The sequence below is a fragment of the Metarhizium acridum genome, assembly GCF_019434415.1.
Source record: "Metarhizium acridum strain ARSEF 324 chromosome Unknown scaffold_568, whole genome shotgun sequence".
NCBI lineage: Eukaryota > Fungi > Ascomycota > Sordariomycetes > Hypocreales > Clavicipitaceae > Metarhizium > Metarhizium acridum.
Genome location: NW_027094041.1, coordinates 2,118,145 through 2,136,391, shown reverse-complemented (window position 1 = coordinate 2,136,391; position 18,247 = coordinate 2,118,145). Strand labels below are relative to the sequence as shown.

At 50.8% G+C, this 18,247-nt stretch overlaps 7 protein-coding genes across 8 annotated transcripts; 4 read left to right on the top strand and 3 right to left on the bottom strand.

Moving 5' to 3' along the window:
* Positions 1–14: 14 nt before the first annotated feature.
* Positions 15–710, top strand: J3458_020026 (uncharacterized protein; the record flags this gene model as incomplete). Its single annotated transcript, XM_066121827.1, has 2 exons — positions 15–108; positions 169–710. The coding sequence occupies 2 exons, from the start codon at positions 15–17 to the stop codon at positions 708–710; spliced, it is 636 nt and encodes a 211-aa protein (XP_065973444.1).
* Positions 711–932: 222 nt separating this feature from the next.
* J3458_020025 (uncharacterized protein) lies at positions 933–2,865 on the bottom strand. Its single transcript, XM_007815563.2, has one exon. The coding sequence runs from the start codon at positions 2,427–2,429 to the stop codon at positions 1,179–1,181; it is 1,251 nt and encodes a 416-aa protein (XP_007813754.2). The 5' UTR covers positions 2,430–2,865; the 3' UTR covers positions 933–1,178.
* A 2,255-nt stretch (positions 2,866–5,120) lies between these two features.
* On the bottom strand, positions 5,121–6,529 carry J3458_020024 (uncharacterized protein; the record flags this gene model as incomplete). Its single annotated transcript, XM_007815562.2, has 2 exons — positions 5,121–6,241; positions 6,304–6,529. The coding sequence occupies 2 exons, from the start codon at positions 6,527–6,529 to the stop codon at positions 5,121–5,123; spliced, it is 1,347 nt and encodes a 448-aa protein (XP_007813753.2).
* A 1,000-nt stretch (positions 6,530–7,529) lies between these two features.
* J3458_020023 (uncharacterized protein) lies at positions 7,530–7,991 on the bottom strand (the record flags this gene model as incomplete). The annotated part of the gene is made up of 1 exon (XM_066121826.1): positions 7,530–7,991. One exon carries the CDS (start codon positions 7,989–7,991, stop codon positions 7,530–7,532), a length of 462 nt encoding a protein of 153 aa, XP_065973443.1.
* A 1,802-nt stretch (positions 7,992–9,793) lies between these two features.
* J3458_020022 (uncharacterized protein) lies at positions 9,794–11,182 on the top strand. The gene is made up of 2 exons (XM_066121825.1): positions 9,794–10,110; positions 10,175–11,182. Exons 1-2 carry the CDS (start codon positions 10,090–10,092, stop codon positions 11,078–11,080), a joined length of 927 nt encoding a protein of 308 aa, XP_065973442.1. The 5' UTR covers positions 9,794–10,089; the 3' UTR covers positions 11,081–11,182.
* A 156-nt stretch (positions 11,183–11,338) lies between these two features.
* On the top strand, positions 11,339–13,086 carry J3458_020021 (uncharacterized protein). Of its 2 annotated transcripts, XM_066121824.1 has the most exons (2): positions 11,339–12,062; positions 12,130–13,086. In XM_066121824.1, exons 1-2 carry the CDS (start codon positions 11,564–11,566, stop codon positions 12,648–12,650), a joined length of 1,020 nt encoding a protein of 339 aa, XP_065973441.1. In that variant the 5' UTR covers positions 11,339–11,563; the 3' UTR covers positions 12,651–13,086. The 2 variants fall into 2 exon arrangements, with proteins under 2 accessions (XP_065973441.1, XP_065973440.1); XM_066121823.1 differs by lacking the exon at positions 11,339–12,062 and having other exon boundaries at positions 12,063–13,086.
* A 2,177-nt stretch (positions 13,087–15,263) lies between these two features.
* Positions 15,264–17,696, top strand: SSB1_2 (Heat shock protein ssb1; the record flags this gene model as incomplete). Its single annotated transcript, XM_007815560.2, has 5 exons — positions 15,264–15,306; positions 15,483–15,660; positions 15,755–15,920; positions 16,005–16,909; positions 17,144–17,696. 5 exons carry the CDS (start codon positions 15,264–15,266, stop codon positions 17,694–17,696), a joined length of 1,845 nt encoding a protein of 614 aa, XP_007813751.1.
* Between the last annotated feature and the right edge of the window lie 551 nt (positions 17,697–18,247).

Genomic DNA, 18,247 nt, shown 5'->3' with positions numbered 1-18,247 from the left:
TTGGGACCATCTTCATGCTATATGGCATCACATGTGGTCTTGTCCAGTTTATTCTCTTTTCTCCCATGGTCACCCGATGGGGTGTTCTGAACTGCTACAAAGCCTGCTGTAAGTAAAAGGGTCTCCCATTTATCTGCAAGCTTATGGCAAATAGACTAATAGTAGTAGGTGTCATCATGCCAATGGTTTACATCCTCACGCCCTATACATCCTTATTCCCAACCTCCGAAACGCGACTTATGGGCCTTGCCTTTGTCCTCATGCTCAAAGCCTTTTCGATCATCGTCGCTTTCCCCGCCGTCACCATTCTGCTTACTAATTCGGCCAAATCGTTGAGAATCTTGGGTACTTTGAATGGCTTCGTTACCATGTTTAGTGGCTTCGGCAGAGCTCTAGGCCCTGCTAGCACTGGGCTGGCTTTCACTTGGGGTGCAAAGCATGGATACGTTGTCACGGCATACTTCTTCCTGGCGGTCATGGCTGTTCTAGGAGCCATTCCCGTCTTCTGGGTTGTAGAGGGTAATGGCCCGACCGCATCCGTTGAAAACAGCGATACTGAAGATAATGGAACTCCCGTTAGCAGCCGCATTCTTGTGGATGAATCTGCGATTGACGACTCTGACGTCGAATCCCATGAATCGGAACCCTTGCTTGGAAACTCTAAAAAAGGAGCACCCTATGGAGCTGCAAAGACTAGACTCCAAAACTAATCCGGGCTTGACTCGGAATAGTCAAATAGTTAATCATTGATCTTGTTACCGATAGTACTTGTTTCAACTATACTCAAAAACTTTTGCAGGCGACAATGGTACGGAGGCAGAGATGGTGGTGCAGCACGAATCAATATGTCAAGAATTGTGTAACCGGCGTTCCTATTAATTCGTAATTTGGATAGACTTGCATACCCTGGCCAATAACGCCAATAACGACGGTAAAAGAAAATTATTTGAATTCATAAGATGCTTCCAGAGTCTGCGTGATGGACATCGCTAGAAATGCTGCAAATTAAACGATGCTGATCCATACAAAGTGAATACCACACTTCAAAAATCCCAAAACTCCGCATCCATGCCAGTTCCCAAATACAGGGCTCGATGCCACGGGAAAAATACACCCAAACTTAAACCGCTCACTGGAAGCCCGTCAAGGAGAGAACAGATAGATTACATCCGGTAGACTTACCCAGGCACATACTGCAAATTGGCCACATACTGTGAACCTTCCCCAAAGCCTTCTTGTGTGTTCCAACTCCATTCCTCTTGTACCGCACGTCCTCTTGGGTATGGGGGCTGCAGGTAATCTGCATACTTGTGTGACTGACACTCACCATTCCGAGCTGCTTGCTCAAAGTGCGCCGCATCGTGGATGTAGTCAAAGCCATAGGTGTGGTCTGCAGAGGAGAAGTCATCACCACGCCAGCGAGATAAATCTGCCTCCATATCCCGTAAGTGAAGGCAATTTTTTCCGGCCCAGTCATCAATAATACCTGCAATCTCCCGGAAGCCATCTGTGTGGCCTCCATATTGTTTGGCTTTGAGTCCGCATGTGACAAACATGAAGCTATGGATCATTTCGTGCAGGAATGTAGAGATGAGTAGCCGCCTATTGTATTGATTATCCCTCAAGATAGGCGAGGAAAGTACGATCAAAGTTTCCCATCCTCCAAGCCTCGCGCTTCGTCGAAGAGCCGTGGTCCCCACTATGTGATTATCGTACTGCTGTGATGTAGAGTGGCTCCAGTCCCAAGCAACCCTGCGTGTAAGGCGACTGGCAAAGAAAAGCTCGTTGGATGCAGAAAAAATACTTCGCAAAGCATCGTTGTCCAATCTGAACTCTGCACCTCGAGACTTTGGATTGATGAGGGCTTTCAAGATTCGTTCCGGTTGTGAGTCTGGAAATCTGCGACGGTAGCTTGAGATGTGTTGACGGACGAGTCTTGCTGCTTCAAGATCTTCCAGCAAATATCCATATTGGTCATGCTCTGCCGAGTTGCCGTGATGGTGTGCTGAGGCATCAGATGATATAGACAAACCAGATTCGGTTCGTTCTAAAGGGACAGGAATTGCGCTTCGGGTGTGGAAAGCGTTAGAAGCGTCATCATAAGCATGTGGTTTTGGCGATGGTGAGAGCGGTGGAGTTGATGTTTGCCTGTCATCTCCTTCGTGAATCACAAGAAATGCCAGTTTCGGTACGGGTACCGACTGCTCCGGCTGGGCTACCTGCTCGTTGACTGCATATTGATAGCCATTTTCGTAGGAAGCATTCGTATTCCAATGACGGTTGTCGAGTCTGCCATGGATACTGAGGTGATGTTCGTCATGGGCGCCTGTATTTGTATTGAAGTCTCGGTAATCGGCGTCATTGGGAGCAATATATGATCCGTCAAGAAGCGGGCTGCGGTTATGTCTTTCTACCACCCAAAAGGACATGCTACTCGGCAAACTTCAAATATTATCCGACCAAGAATATTTTGTTGTAAAAGGACAGGAGACAAGAGGAGATCTTGAGAAGAGTGAGAGGCGTGTTGATGATAAATATAGAAGATGAATTTAGATATGGGCTGTTGGCGGCCGATAGCTGTCTTTTGAGCGGTGTACATGGGACATGAATGTGAGTAAGCTCAACCCGGGCAGCAAGGAAACAACAGAGAGGGCCCCGATGCAGAAAGACCAGGCCGGCTGCCGGAGCTGAGCCGTGACGATGGTGGACCAAGCCACTGAGACAGGGCCACCGGGACCAGGGTCTGTGTAACCTGACAGTTCTTGACGAGTAGGCGCCAGCGAAGCGAGTGTGGTCGGGCAAGCAACAGTGATCTTGGGGCCACGATGATGATAAAAAAGTTGTAAAAAGGGTCGAGAAAGAAAGTGGAGGAGAAAGGAGGAAGAGCCAGGCCGGTTGGCACTTCCGAAATTAGTCGAACTGGTCAAGCTGTCCAGGTGGTCAACTTTGCTTCAATGCATGTTTCTCATTTGGCAAGAGCGAGCGTCGTGGCCATGCTGTCCTGGGTGCACCTTCCGCGCCTACTTGACATCTTGGGAGTCGCCTCTGATGCCTCTGGTGCCTCATTTGTTCCTCATTTATTCTCACTTGTCCTCACTTGTCCTCACTTTTCCTTACCCCCTCGCTCATGACGCGAACTCTAGCAGAACTTTGGCTCCAAGGGTGGATGCGTGGAGATGCATGCGCATTTGACCCTGTCTGTACGGCATATTGGACAGAGCCTTTCACCACTTGCATACTTAAGGTGCCGTCAGATCAGCCAGGGCTGGTTCAGGGTCAGGTTCAAGTCCACCAGGCCCAGCCAAATACGACGTTAGGTAGGAAGATGAACACAAAACGGAACGAGCTGGAGTCGCGTCGTCGCTGCCTGCATGGAGCCAGCATCACCAGAACAAACCCGACATGACAAGCTGGCGATCCACTGCAAAGGTTTTGTCTTGGCAAACAATGAGTCAGCCACGGTACGAAGCTCACGACAAGTCCCAGGCATTGATTGAATGGACCGAGCTGAAGCGTTGCACTCTATGCCATCATGCAACGCTGGCATTCGTCCTCGCTCACCAACCTCAGCAACAACCCTTCATCATAAACAGCGCCTTTTCCCATTGCCATATAGACGTTGTTAGCATGGCCAGAATTTGCACCATGCGTCCTTGTGCACGTCAAATCACAGTCTCCGCTGCATCTCCCATCACCCTGCATCAACATCCAGCCCCACAGCAGAGCATCCAGCATCCAGCATGTACATCTGGCGCACTCGTGTTGGTTGCTTGTCGTCTTGTCCAGTCGGGTCTCCTAGGCCGACATTGTACAGCAGCTGATGCAATTCTCCTTGCAGTCGATTGTTTTCCTTCTTGGTCTATCTGCCGCAACATCATAATCTAACGTACTGATATATCTCTGAACAGAGAAACAGACAACGCATCATTAAATGTTCTCATGCCTGAGCATGGCTGCTCATGACGGCCCAGCCCTAGCACGAACAAAAGAAAGTCCGCCATGTCAGAATACAAAAACCCGGCGCATTGGGCTCCAGTTACCGAAACCGCCTTGATCGCCCTGATCGACCTGACTCAGCCTCACGCCTTGGCAATACGAATATGACTTTGCGCTTCTGCATTCTAATATCTAGAGACAACCCCACCGTCGTTGGCGGACAAGCAGATAGTAGGAGCAGTCCTAGAACCTGTTACATGCCTGTTCTTGTAAAACACCCAACGACCTCGCACAAATGACTTCAGTCGGCATCAAATTTCGCAGGTGTATTCTTCACGACTCCTAGATCGGAAAATAGGGGCCAGTCAGTTTACCCGTACCGTACCATGTGCCTTCGCAAACGGCAAGGCTTCATTGGGCAGCGAGCGATCAAGTCGCCCAACCAGGCAGGTAGCTTGACATCATTCCCACCTCGATACAGCGAATCCATTTTTTGCCTTGGGCACGCAAATAAGAGACGCATCATGCACTAGTGTCCTGCATTGGATTGCAATCGAAGTTTTGCCATTTGTACGGAGTACTTGGGGACATCCTTGCTTGTTAGCCGTCAATTGGGCTTGCCCTGTCCTGCAACTGATATATCATCTTGATATAGCGTGGCCGTGTTTGGTTTGTGACCACTACCCTGGAGCTGTGTCAGGCCTGACGAAAGCTTGAGTTACATTACACCGAAAAGGGGCTGTGGTGACTGGGGAAAAGGCTGCCATTTGAATAGAGCTGTAGCTACTACTGGCCGAACTTTCAGTTCTGTTGAAGAGACTGGGGGGGATATATGTATAGCGTCACCATGTGAAACTGGACCGACCCTTGGTCGAGAGATTATTATCTTTGCACGGACTGCCTGCTGAAACTACCCAAGTCTGGACAAAATCCATGATGCTATATCGCCGATGCTTCACTTAATTTGCTTGGATAGCCCAATCCCCATTGGATGTACCACCGTATAACAAGCCACGTAATTTCATTTTACCAGGCTACAAATATGTGAAAAGATATCCATAGAAACGCTGGTCTTGCACAAGATAAGCATTGAAAACTGACCGACACCCATGTTTTGTATCAAATCTCGCCCAATTACCCAAAGGTCTTCTTACTGCACCAGACTCCATGATATGTAAACAATTCTACCGTGTCCAATATGTCGGATCACCCAAGCTTCCTATAAACTTGACCTCGTCTGCCTGTCGTTCTAGGGCGCGCCGCATTCTGTTCGTATACTCTTTCCTCTTTTCGTTTTCTTCACTGGTCTCTGGGTCCTGAAGCTCGAAATCCTTTCCGTCGAATATAGGAGACTTCGTGAAGCTCACAAGACCTAGCTTTTCCCCGGTCCACAACAGAATATTGTCGTTGTTGGGCCGGTCGTTGCCTTGATTGGATTTTGTTGATACAATCTTGCGGGCCATGTCGTCTGAACCAGCCATGGAAGCAAACAAAGAGGACGCCTCTTCCGCATCACTATGGCCAATTCTCATTCGTCGACACTCAGTAGACCCGTCTCGCTCAAACCATTTGATGAATCCCGATCCATCTGAAAAGACAATCTTTGAGCCATGGTTCGCCACGGATAGGATGGTGGACGACGCAACAGTCTGTCGATTTTTCGTAACAGAATTCTGCAAAATCGACTTCTCGCCAGCACCTGCTGCCGAGCTGAGGCCGTAAATCTCAAGGGATCCTTTGGACTTGTAGCCGCCGGCGGCGATTAAGGTCCTGCCTTCGCCCTCAGATTTCAACTGGGCTACCTGTTCAGTTGTCAGTTCACCCTGGCGACGCACTTCCGTGTCGACAGCGGAGAATGGATACGGCAGGGCTGCCAAGCTCTTGATCAACGCGCCAGAGTAGATGGAGCCTTCTATGGCCGGAAATTTTCGACGATCATAGTGCAGTATATTGGAAAATCGGCCGGCAACATAAATGTCGTCCGATACTAGATTGTGCGAGCCAGGCCGGGGAAGGTGCAAGATGCTGATGGGAGTAGGCTGGGACAACGATGCGTATGGAGGAAGTGGCTTAGTATCGAAGATCATTTTGAAAACATCAGATTCGTCCCACTGGATTACGTCGAGTCGCTCAACGATATCTCGAGATTTCATTGCTCTCATACGAAAGTCATGAAGGTGAACACCCAGAGAAGTGCCTACAGTCAGGGGTACCCCTTGATGTAGGGCTGATAGCGTTGTGATTGACCACTCGAACGATTCGCGACTTACTACCTCTAGACGGTTCAAATCCACCTCGATGAGATCTGGAAACATCAATCAGTGATTGCTTGAAACGGATTGCAGAAGTCAGAGATGTGAGTCTTACGGCTTTGGACGGCGAAGAAGGCTCTGTGGCCATGATGATCCACGCTGACACACTCCGTAACGCCAGTGTCTATCTTCTTGGACCGTTTGCTGTTCTGATCACCCGGACCGTCAACAAAGAGTATACCAGGACTGCTGGAGGCAAGGATGCCACCCTTTCGACCCCGAGTTCCGTTGATATCCCATAAGCAAACCGACCCGTCATCCAAGGGTGAAACAGCCAGCATGGTGCCGACACCATCGTTTCCATCGTGGGGACTGTATAATGCCATGCCCCGTGCTTCTATGGTTGCCTCAACCCCACAGTCATACAAGCGCGGAGTTTGCAGCCAGTTAACACACGTAGGGCCATGCCTTTGCACATACTCGTCGTACCACGATACTCGTTCGCCTGGGAATACGGGGTCCCAGTTGGCCATATCCTGTAGTTTCCGCGAGCGACTGGTAAGGCTGCGTGTGGTCGGGAATTGATCTTGATGTATTGCTTTGCTAGGTGAGGAGCCAGCATCGCCATCTATTTGCATTGGGTCGTGATGAGAGGTGTCGCCGTATCGCTCTACAAAGGGCCGGAAAATAGTGCGGCGGTTCTGGAGTGATTGGTACCATTGTGAATTCTCGAAGGACAACAGCTTCCACAACTCGTCATCGAAGCAGAGCTTGCGAAACCTATGGCAGACAAGCTGTAACTTGGTGATATGGTAGGGCTCGAGGTCTGTAACATGGTATCAATTATATTTGGTCAGCTATCGGTTTTCTATCGTGGCACGGTATGCGCAAGCAAAGTGTATGGAACAAACATAAAACTTGCTTGCCAAACAGGCGTAGGTGTTGAAGGCCGAGGACGAAGGACGGAGGGGCAGAAGCTTACAGCTTAATATTAGGAGAAGAAGCTCATCCGGGAGCTCGTCCCATCGCGATGGATTCCCGGACGAAGCCATGGCACATCGTGGCGAGCAAACGAGAAAGCCGAGGTTAGAGGTGGCAATATCAAGGCAAGGAAGAATATTGGATGGATGAAATGGTTCCGGGACGAGAGAGAGGAGAGAGAGGAATGAAGACAAGTTGCCTGCAACCCGCTGCAGCGGCAGCAAAATCGGAGTTGCCTTCTAGGCAGGGGCAGCGCAGGACGAGTTTGGATGGTGTAGTCGGTGCCAATGGCCAGGGATGTGGGCCCGCGGGGGGGATTTGGTCTTGTCAAGAATGTGGCTTGCTCAAGTCTTCACTCTCTCACGTATCAAGTGTCCAAGGTACAAGCTCACGTGTTGCGGGTTCCGGGCTTGCTGTGGTGTTGGGTGTGTTCAAGTTGAAGGCATCGAGGCCTGCTAGGGAAGGGGCGTCGATCCAGACTTGAGGAAGGAGCGATCGAGCTTGTGTTGGTCGCCGCCCGGTAGGATGGCCGCGGCAAACTTGAACTCGGAGAGGAATTGACCATGAGCCGCCATGCCGCTCTGGTAAGGTCCGCCCCTTTGCCTTCGAATCACCACCAGGCACACCAAGGACAAGCGTCTGCAGATCATGTCTTCGCTTTCTCGAACCAGTGGCTTGCTGACCATGTATCCACGAATGGGTGCGCGCTGATTCCGATGGAGGAACCTCGATGCCACCTAATCTGTGGGAGATGGAAAGCTCGGATCCGGGCCCCTCGAGTCGACGCCCCATTTCACCGACAATGGACTGGCCTAGAAGCATAGGCCACGCACGCACTCTTTCGGCACGTACTTGACTTGTTTAGCCACTCCAGATGGCAGTTTCAGAGCCCTGACTATTTCTCCGTGGAGCAGGACCAGCCGAGCCGAGAGACGTGCCTATAGGAAGCCATCCAACGTGGAGGGCGGGCCGCGCAGGGGACGGGAAACTTAGTGCGGCATTCATCTGGGATCACCTGGTTCTGAGGTCTGCGTGTAGGGATCATCATGTCAAGATGGTCTGAAGACACTGCCGGCCGAAGGAGATGATTGCCCGTCACACTGGGGTTCAAAGAGCGATTCACATACGCATGTATCGATCTATCAAGTCGGGCGTGATTTCAAGTTTCTTCGGCCGTGTTCCTCTGATGTACTGTGAGAAAAGGGACCTTGAACCACCCCAGATTCTATGAAGCTCCCTATTCAGGGGAGGCAACGCTAACTGTCTCTGGACCAAGCCAAGCAGTGCTGACTCTTGTCACCACATTGGCAAGTCCTTGTGCCAGGCAATCCCTGTTTAAGCCACCAGACTGCTTACGGGGTCGAGTCGAGTTACAGGTTCGGTCGACTCCTGGTGTGTTGGTGCCACAGGCGGGTTCTGAAGCACTCGCTCGGTGGTTCCTCATGAGCGAAAACTGTCTCCCAGTAGAAGAGAGAATCTGGTCGAATTAGGTCAAAAGCACAGATCTACTCTTTCGACAATTCCCTCACCACGCCACTACCCACTCGGGCAAAACCCAAAGATGTCACTGGCTCTGTAGGACTTCGATTGAAGAATGCATTCATTATTTGTTGGAGTGGTCCCGATCCACAAACCCCACGAACCCACGATGAACTACTTTTTCATAGTACGCATGCAGTACCTACCTAACCCAAGTAGGTGGTGTGTGTACATAAGATGGGAGACGCCAAGACGAGAGACATGGCATGGATGTTGACAACGTGGCAGCAGTCTCGTCCGGCATTCCGCCTGGGAACAGAGCATTGTACATCGAGGCACGGAATGAAACACACGATATCTTGCCATTATGGGGCTCGCTGAAAACAGCAGATTCCCCTGGCTGTCTAACCCGTCTCCTGGCCAAGGTGCCCTTGTTAGTTTGGATGGATGGAGTGTCGTGCATCCGCCGTCTCCACGCGTCCGCTAACGAAGCCCCAGTTCCAGCGGATCCGGTTGGCGCCAGCTTAGTACATACATACGTGTCGCGAGAATCCTCGGCGAACAGATGAATCTTCAACCTCGGAAGTTTCCGCTCCATATATGCCAATGCCATTCATGGTTGTGTCTCGAAAAGAAACTGGCAAATTGAATCACTGCAACGGCCCTGTCTTGGATTGACCTTGTCGATATGGCCATCTCAGAAGCTATGAGTATGGGCTGCCGAACTGGGTGCTGGAGCATTTGGAACTTCAAACGGGCGACGAGAAAAGCCGCACGTGATGTATTAAAAAGATTGGGAGTCCACGGGGTGCTGTGAAATATTTATTTTAATATAAACACTCTAATTAATAATTACTTAACTCTTAAATCTTTATAATATATTCGCAGAATTAAATGTTCTTTTAACCTGGTTTGCCACTTGACTCTTTCTTGCTACTTGCCATGGCGGATAAAATAATATTTAATCTTAATAAGAAATAACTTTAATGTAAGATACTTGACTGGCTTGCGTAAATTTAGCTATTTATCTTTTTTTTTATTTCAAACACCTGGCCTTGCTTGTGTGCGACCGAAAATTTCGACCGCCCACAAAGTTGCCACCTTTAGCTGACCTTTGACTTCCACAACTTCGTCAATCCACCATCGACGGACGGAAACTTTGCCCAAAGCCAGGGTCTCTGGTTTTCCTGTGATCAAGAGCCGGGGAGTGGCAGTGCTAATTGGAGGGCAGCTGTGTTCACGTCACTAGACAACTTGCACTGTTTGCCGCAGATCCCACTCCTGGCAGCACAGGGGAGATGTAAAGTCGAGTGAGAGACTCATCACTTCACCATCTCTAGTCACTGGCGGTACTATCAATTACAAGCGGTATACGACACCACTGTGGAGAAGACTACCATACTCGGCGCTCAATTCAAGAGTGCCGAGTGCTGCGAGCAGCATGGGACCAGACTCTGGTGATGTATGTTTCACTCCTAATTAACGTATGCCCTGATGAAATACTAACCGTGAAGTAACCTGTTCAGTGGACCGACATAACTCAAACTATCAATGGGTCGGATCAGACGCCAACAAGCAAAATGTCGCAGGAGCGCGTTAACCCATTCTCCGACCCCATTTGCGAAGACGAAATCCCCCAACTCCAAAATCTCGAAACTCGGGATATTGCCAAGTCCAAAGCAAGAGGCTTCGTTTCAGAGCACCCGTCATGGAAGCCGTCACAGTCTACTAGAAGTCGTATCTCTCATTACCTCAAGCCCACTCTTCAAGATGACGGCAATACAAACTCTGAGTGGGAAACCGTCGCGCCTGATGAGGACGTCATTCTCAGACCCAGTATCTATCTCAGACAGCGTTTGGAAAACGGCCGCAGGGCATACCCAACTCATAATGCCCTGGGCCGTGATCGTCAAGCTGCAGAGCACTCGCAACATAGAACCACTGCTCTCATGCCGACAAGCTCGTCTCGTAACTTGGCTCGTACATTGACAATGCACACCAGTAACCGACCCAAGCGTGCTTCTCAGTCGCCGCGAGCACTTAGCGTTTATGAGGACGATTCCGTTTTCCCCAAAATCACCGACCAAAACCAGCAGCAGGGCCGCCAGCCTGAACCCTCTCGCACTCTGACCAAGAACCGGCCGGCTACACTGGGGTATGATCGCAACGCTCATGGTGAACTGGTAGCCAGCTACTCCAAGTCCTCCAGCCGAGCGAGCAATGACCCTTTCAAATTTGACGGCGCGGGCTACTCCATGTTTCTCCAGCCCTCCGCCGAGAGAGAAGTCAGCAGAGCTCTCTACGGAGCGGGAAATTGTAGCGAAGCCCAGAGCACGCCCGTCTACTCTCCGCAAAGGAGTGAACGGCGCATTTTTCAAGGGGAGTTTCAGCTAGGATCGTTTTATGACAATGCCGCCATTCAATCAACCTAGAAAGTCGATGATGCGGTCAAAGTCCCGGTCATTAAGCGCGCTAATCTCAGTCCAAGTACCAACGAGCACCCGCTCTCCGAGCTCGCTCAGCTGGTGAACAAGACAGCGGCTGAAAAAGATGCAGGCAGCGACTGGCAGACGATTGCAACGGAACAAACTCCTCACAGGGCCTTGGAGCTGACGCTTCGGTTGGATCAAGATGTAGGAAGCAGTCTGGCCGATGTGTCAGATGGGCCCGAGTATGAATCGTTTGATCACTTCCTCGGGGCTACTGCAGGTTCGCAGCGTTCTCGTGAGACTCATCTAGAGGGGAACGTGTATTCCAACACAACCCAGCGCCGCACATTGTCCCGTGGGATCTCGCAGCCGACGTACAGGAATAGCCGAGTGTCTTCTGCTCGTCCTGTGGCTACAGTCCGGCATCTCAGCCGTCTGTCAACCGATGCCTCGAACAGACCCAAGCTCTCGAGTAAACTGTCCCAGATGCGCAAACCAATGATGAGTTACAGCAGTCTAGACTCGGAGCCGGAGCAGGACAATTTTGACACAACCACTCCCGTGTCTCCCGACACAGTTGTGGAAGTCGTCACCCCCCGACACAGCAAGTGGTCCAGTCCGCGACGCAGACAAGACTCACGGGACATTGTTGGTCTCGGAACGCAGGACGGAGACATGATATATAAATCCAGAGACTTTGCCCCCAGAAACACCTCGGCTGACCATAATTTCCCAAGCCTTCCGTTCCCACTTATAAGTCTCCAAGAAGCAGCCCTTCGCCAGTCGCACGGCATCACCCGAGGCGAAGCAGACTACACCACAGCCGGATCCATGTGCGACGCCAAAGCACGTTCCGGCACAATCAGTACTATTTCTTCGTACGGGCCCAAAACCCCAACCACGCCCGTTGGAGACATCCCGGACGCAAGTGGCATCCCCAGACCACCACGGGCGTACCACCGACACAGCCCAGCGCGAGCTCTCCGTGAGTTCCCCCCGCCATGCAATGTCTCGTGTAAAGCCTCAGTTCCAACTAACCCTGTTCCGTGAAGCATACGACCCAACTCAAGGGCAGCTCAACTCGTCGGCCATTATCGACACCCACTCCGGCTCATTCTTCCGCAACTCCCTGCCGACCAACACATCGCTCCTCAGCGCGCGCTTCTTCCGCCTCAGCGGCTTCTCGGCGCGAACCACTCGCGAGCGTCGAGACGGTCCCAATCACACTTCTCGCACGCACCCCGAGCACGGCCTTCTCACCCCCTCGGAAACAGACCTCATCCACTCCGCCAGGGAGGATATTCTGTGCCGACGCCGCCGGTGCCCAGAGGAAGACGCGCAGCAACGGCGCGTGTTTTTGGTCATTTTTGTCATGGCTGTCTTCTTCCCGCCGATTGGGGTGCTGGCACTGTACGGAAAGTTTGACGCGACGATTGCGTGGTACGGCAAGGGCGAGAGGGGTTGCCTGACGCAGGAGCAGAGGAGCACGTTGAAACAGCAGCTTTGGGTCGAGGGAGTGCTGTATATCGGGCTGATTATCTCGTTGGTTGTGTATTATTCCGTCCATGGATGATGGGACGGCAGCCAATCGCAGGATGGATGGGCAACAAAAGTGTGGGAATTTGGTCACAGGAGATGTGAAGGTGGGTTAGGGGAAAGGGTGTCAAGGCAGGCAAGTTATCTGTTTTGAAACGTTTACAGTGTACGAAAGACTTGTTTATATCAGAGAAATTGATGAATGGAACGGTATATTCAGAGCTTCTCTGCCAATCGCACCAATGAGAGTGCCGGCTAGAATAAGAAGACAGATGCGTGAGACGCAACGGCAATGGTGTGATCTGGGCTCTTTTGCCACCACATTAGCAAGCACTTTACGCGGTTACGAACCTGGGAGTTGGTGCCAGAGGACTTGTACGTGAAGTCAGGGATGATGGGCATTGGCAGAGACACGGAGCCTGGGGAGAGCGGCGATGGAGGATGTGTGGTTATAGTGTCATCGGAAGAGGAGGATAACTGGGAGAGGGAATTGGGGACATAAGTGACCAAATATATACAAGACGCGTTTGAGAGCTGTGGGGCCAGAACTGAATGAGGGGTTATACAACGAGGTGAATTGGCGAGACGAAAGAACTGTCAACAAACTACAAACCCATTCAAGAGATCCACATCGAAGTGCCGGTTGTTGAGATGCGGTCCCACTCGGTCTGGGCAGAAGCTGTAATAGATTCTGTACTATGCTGTGTTATATTTGTGTACTGCGTCCTAGCTCGCTCAGGTCACAGTCCATGCCGGTTACAAGTAGTAGTTCTTGTGTGACTCGCTCTGGTTATCTCATACATTGTCCACACCTTCTGCTTTCTATTCCTGCTCGAACAGCATAATTTTGCGGCTTTCTACTTCTTCGCTGTCTTCAGGTCTTAATCGACATGCAAGGGCAGTTAACGGAGTCGGCGTCCAGGGAAGAGGCCATCACGCTCGGGTGTCGAATATGCCGCGCGGCTCGTCGAAGGCTGCATTCAAAAGATGGGGTCAGACTGGGCCGCGATATTCATTCAGCTCCGGTAGGACGCGGGTCAACCCTGGGGACGTATTTGCAGGAAGTCATAGCCCCGGGTTGCCCTTCTCATGGGGGTGGAAGCAGCCTATGCTTCAAATTTGGGAATTCTCGCCTTACAGTGCCTGTAGCAAGGTCTCAAAGCATATGTACCAACCTCAATCAACGAGCGCATTGAGAGTAAGGAGGTTTGCACAAGGCTTCAAGATGTTACTGTTACTGTGTCTCAAGCTTGTGAGAACCTGTTCTGGGAGCAGAAATTCTCGTCATAGTTTTCGTTTGGGTTGTCGTACGATTCGAGACCTCCCGAAGAGTTGTCTTGTTCATCACAAAAAAAGGAAAAGAAAAAAAAAACACAGGGCACCGGTCTTGCCGCTTTGAGTAAATGCTGCAGTGATTGACCGACTTGTTTGATTTGTACGAACAGCGAAAAGTATGTTCGAGTACAAGGTCCAATAGACGAAATGGAGAAGGGAACCATTTCCTCCTGCTGTCTGCGACCTGCAGCTCATTCACTATGGGGCCAGCTTCCGTTGAGAATGTACCACTGACTGTCATTGAGGGTAATGGTTCACGCCATATTGCAATAGAGCCATCTAGAAGCCGACAAAGTCAGATGTCCTTGGATTCACCGGCATTGCAGAACAAGGGTCTCGATTTACCGGCAAACAAAAGCCATCGGATAGCGTATTGCCGTCAATGCCATGGTCTTGGGCATCCGGCGGACATCAACCGGCGGACATCAACCGGCGCGCAAAGCTATTTACAAGGTGAGAGCCTCCAGTCTGAGTCGAGGCGAGTCCACTGCCAGTCATAGGGCTGTTTGAGCCATGAGGGCGTTGAGCCAAATCAGTACTCAGGAGCAGCCGCTAGTTATTCAACTTATATTCAGCCAGGTTGCAAAACTTCGATGGAGGAGCTCTTATTCAGCGAACTATCCCCTAAAAACAGCGAAGACTACAACTAGGTCACAGTATCCACAGGGCCCCGGGTAGCAGCTGGTGACGTCAAGTGACATTAATAATAGTGAAGATTATGGCGTTTATGATGTAGCGTTTTATAACCTAGATTTTTATGGATACTTATATCATTATATAAAATATTAAGGGATTAAGGTATCATGTAAAATTAAGTTTTTAATTGGTTGCTATCCCCGCAGCTACACAATTGTAGTCTTCGCTGCTTTTAGGGGATGCCTTTCGATAACGGGAGCTGAGGCGCATTGCACCAAGAACAGAATATATGCAAAGAAGAAGGCGAAGAATAAAAGTAGACAGTATCAGCCTTCAGTCAACGCGTGCTTGAACCTTTTGCACATTCGTTTGTTCCTGAAATATTAGGCCCTAACTTTGGCCAAAACGGGGCTAGCGCAGCCTCGAGGACCCTTCTCTGGTCGTCTGGCTCGGCTACCCCACCCCACTTGCTCGTCGAGGGGAAAAAAAAAGTTCTTGGGGTGGCCCGAAAAAAAAAATTCACAAAAAATTTGGCTGAGGGAAGAAAGAATTTCTACACCGATATACCCCACTACATTCCGCCTTTCCTCCTCGCAATCTCTCTTCTTCCCATCCTCTTCAGTCGTTTTCGACACCCGACAAACTCTCTCCTCCTTCCTCCGTTCAGACACATTTCAAAATGGGCGACGAAGTTTACGACGGTGCCATTGGTATCGATCTGGGTGCGTAGCTTGACCTTGTTTTTCAGCCCCTTGTTGGGCCAATGCCGTGCGGCCGAGATGTTTCGTTTTTGATGACCGGTCACGCTCCGTTTTTCGCTGCAAGGCTTTGCGCGTGGATATGGAGAATTTTCATCATCAGTAACTGAAGACTACGACGTGCTAACAATCCGGTATAGGTACCACCTACTCTTGCGTGGCCACCTACGAGGGTACCAATGTCGAAATCATTGCCAACGAGCAGGGTTCCTTCACCACTCCCTCATTCGTCTCCTTCACCGACAAGGAGCGTTTGATTGGTGATGCTGCCAAGAACAATGCCGCTATGAACCCCAAGAACACCGTCTTCGATGCCAAGTGAGTTTTGATGCAAGAACAAAGATGTCGCCGTCGGATTGATGCTTCGACGGTGCCACCTCTTATGGCCGTTCAATCGCTAACATGCCTTCAGGCGTCTGATCGGTCGCCGCTACGATGACCCCACCGTCAAGAAGGATATTGAGTCCTGGCCTTTCACCATCATTGATGATGCTGGCCAGCCCAAGATCCAGGTCGAGTACCTCGGCGAAAAGAAGGAGTTCTCTGCCCAGGAGATCTCTGCCATGGTCCTCACCAAGGTACGTTTCACCCACTGCCCGATTGCGGGCTTTTGTGTCTCTTCCTAGATTACCTGGGCAAGCTTGGACTAACAACTCCCACAGATGAAGGAGATTGCCGAGACCAAGCTCGGTAAGAAGGTCGAGAAGGCCGTCATCACTGTTCCTGCCTACTTCAACGACAACCAGCGTCAGGCTACCAAAGATGCCGGTGCTATTGCTGGTCTCAACGTCCTTCGTATCATTAACGAACCTACTGCTGCCGCTATTGCCTACGGTCTGGGCTCTGGAAAGTCCGAGAAGGAGCGCAACGTCCTGATCTACGATTTGGGCGGTGGTACTTTCGATGTCTCTCTTCTCAACATCCAGGGCGGTGTTTTCACCGTCAAGGCTACCGCTGGTGACACCCATCTTGGTGGCCAAGACTTTGATACGAACCTGTTAGAACATTGCCGCACAGCATTCACGCGCAAAACCAAGAAGGACCTTAGTGGTGATGCCCGTGCCCTGCGAAGACTCCGTACTGCTTGCGAGCGTGCCAAGCGTACCCTGTCCAGCGGTGCCCAGGCCACCATTGAGATCGACTCTCTCTTCGATGGTGAAGACTTCACCATGACCATCACCCGTGCCCGTTTCGAGGAACTCAATGCCAAGGCTTTCGCTGGCACTCTCGAGCCCGTTGCTCAGGTTCTCAAGGATGCTGCCATCGAGAAGTCTGCTGTTGACGAGATCGTTCTGGTTGGTGGTTCCACTCGTATCCCCAAGATCCAGAAGCTCTTGTCTGAGTTCTTCGATGGTAAGAAACTTGAGAAGAGCATCAACCCCGACGAGGCTGTTGCCTACGGTGCTGCCGTCCAGGCCGGTATTCTCTCGGGCAAGGCCACCTCCGCTGATACCTCTGACCTCCTGCTTCTCGATGTCGTCCCTCTGTCTCTCGGTGTCGCTATGGAGGGCAACATCTTCGCCCCAGTTATAAGTCGATCTACGACTGTACCTTGCTTGAAGAAAAGGTAATGAATTATTTTCTCTCATGCTTTGCCTTCCCTCACCAGTTTCACAACGTTATTTGTCCAACCTTGACAAGTACCCCCTGTCCTTTCCTCCATATCCTGATTCACCGCAAGCGTTCTTGCCCGTCAATGCTAGAAACCCGTTTTTGGTTCATCCGCATTTCGCTATTTTATCTAAGTGTTGCCCATATCTCATCAGCCATCAATAGCAGCTACTGACAATTCCCTGAATAGAACCTTCACCACTGTTGCCGACAACCAGCAGACCGTTCAGTTCCCCGTCTACCAGGGTGAGCGCGTCAATTGTGAGGACAACACCTCGCTGGGAGAGTTCACTCTTGCTCCCATTCCTCCCATGCGTGCTGGCGAGGCCGTCCTCGAGTGTGTCTTCGAGGTGGATGTTAACGGTATCCTGAAGGTCACTGCCACTGAGAAGACATCTGGCCGCAGTGCCAACATCACCATTGCCAACTCTGTCGGCAAGCTCTCCTCTGGTGAGATCGAGAAGATGATCTCTGACGCTGAGGCCTTCAAGAGCAACGATGAGGCTTTCAGCAAGCGCTTTGAGGCCAAGCAGCAGCTCGAGTCCTACATTGGCCGTGTGGAGGAGATTGTCACCGACCCCACTCTGTCTCTCAAGCTCAAGCGTGGCCAGAAGGAGAAGATTGAGCAGACCATCTCCGAAGCCATGGCTACTCTTGAAATCACCGAAAGCTCTGCCGAGGACCTCAAGAAGCAGGAGCTTGCCCTTAAGCGCCTTGTTACCAAGGCCATGTCCTCCCGATAAATGTATTAGCCCAGAGATGGCGTTAGAAAAGGTGAAGTGGCGATGTGACGAAAGCAATTTAGCGTTGGACAAGTCCAAGGCGTTGTATTTGAGCGGTGGCACCTTTGTCTTGAAAAGATTTGGACGGAGAAGGCACTGGATGTGAAGCGATCTACTGGGTCTCGAAGATGAGAGGTATTCGAGAGCCGGATGAAGGCTTTATAAATTATTTCCCTTTGTTTCTGGTTTTTTCTAATTTTTCACATCCCCCGGATCTATGGAGATTCAAAATAACGGAGATAACGAAGGCACTTGAAAAGTTCTGCAAACGAAAAGTTTCCTGTTCCATCGGGTACTCAATGTTGGGAGGACCCATGATGGGTGATGATGCTGCATAGTTTGAGGGTGCCCTGGGCCAGTAAAGGCCGGATGGCCTGATGATGTGCGAGGAACGAACGGCCTGTGAATTATAGACTCGGTAGAATGGAAAATTACGGATTGAAAATGTCAAGTTCAGAATAATGTGATGTGTGGGAGTCCGCCGAGCGATGGTGATGACTAACCAAGGCCAC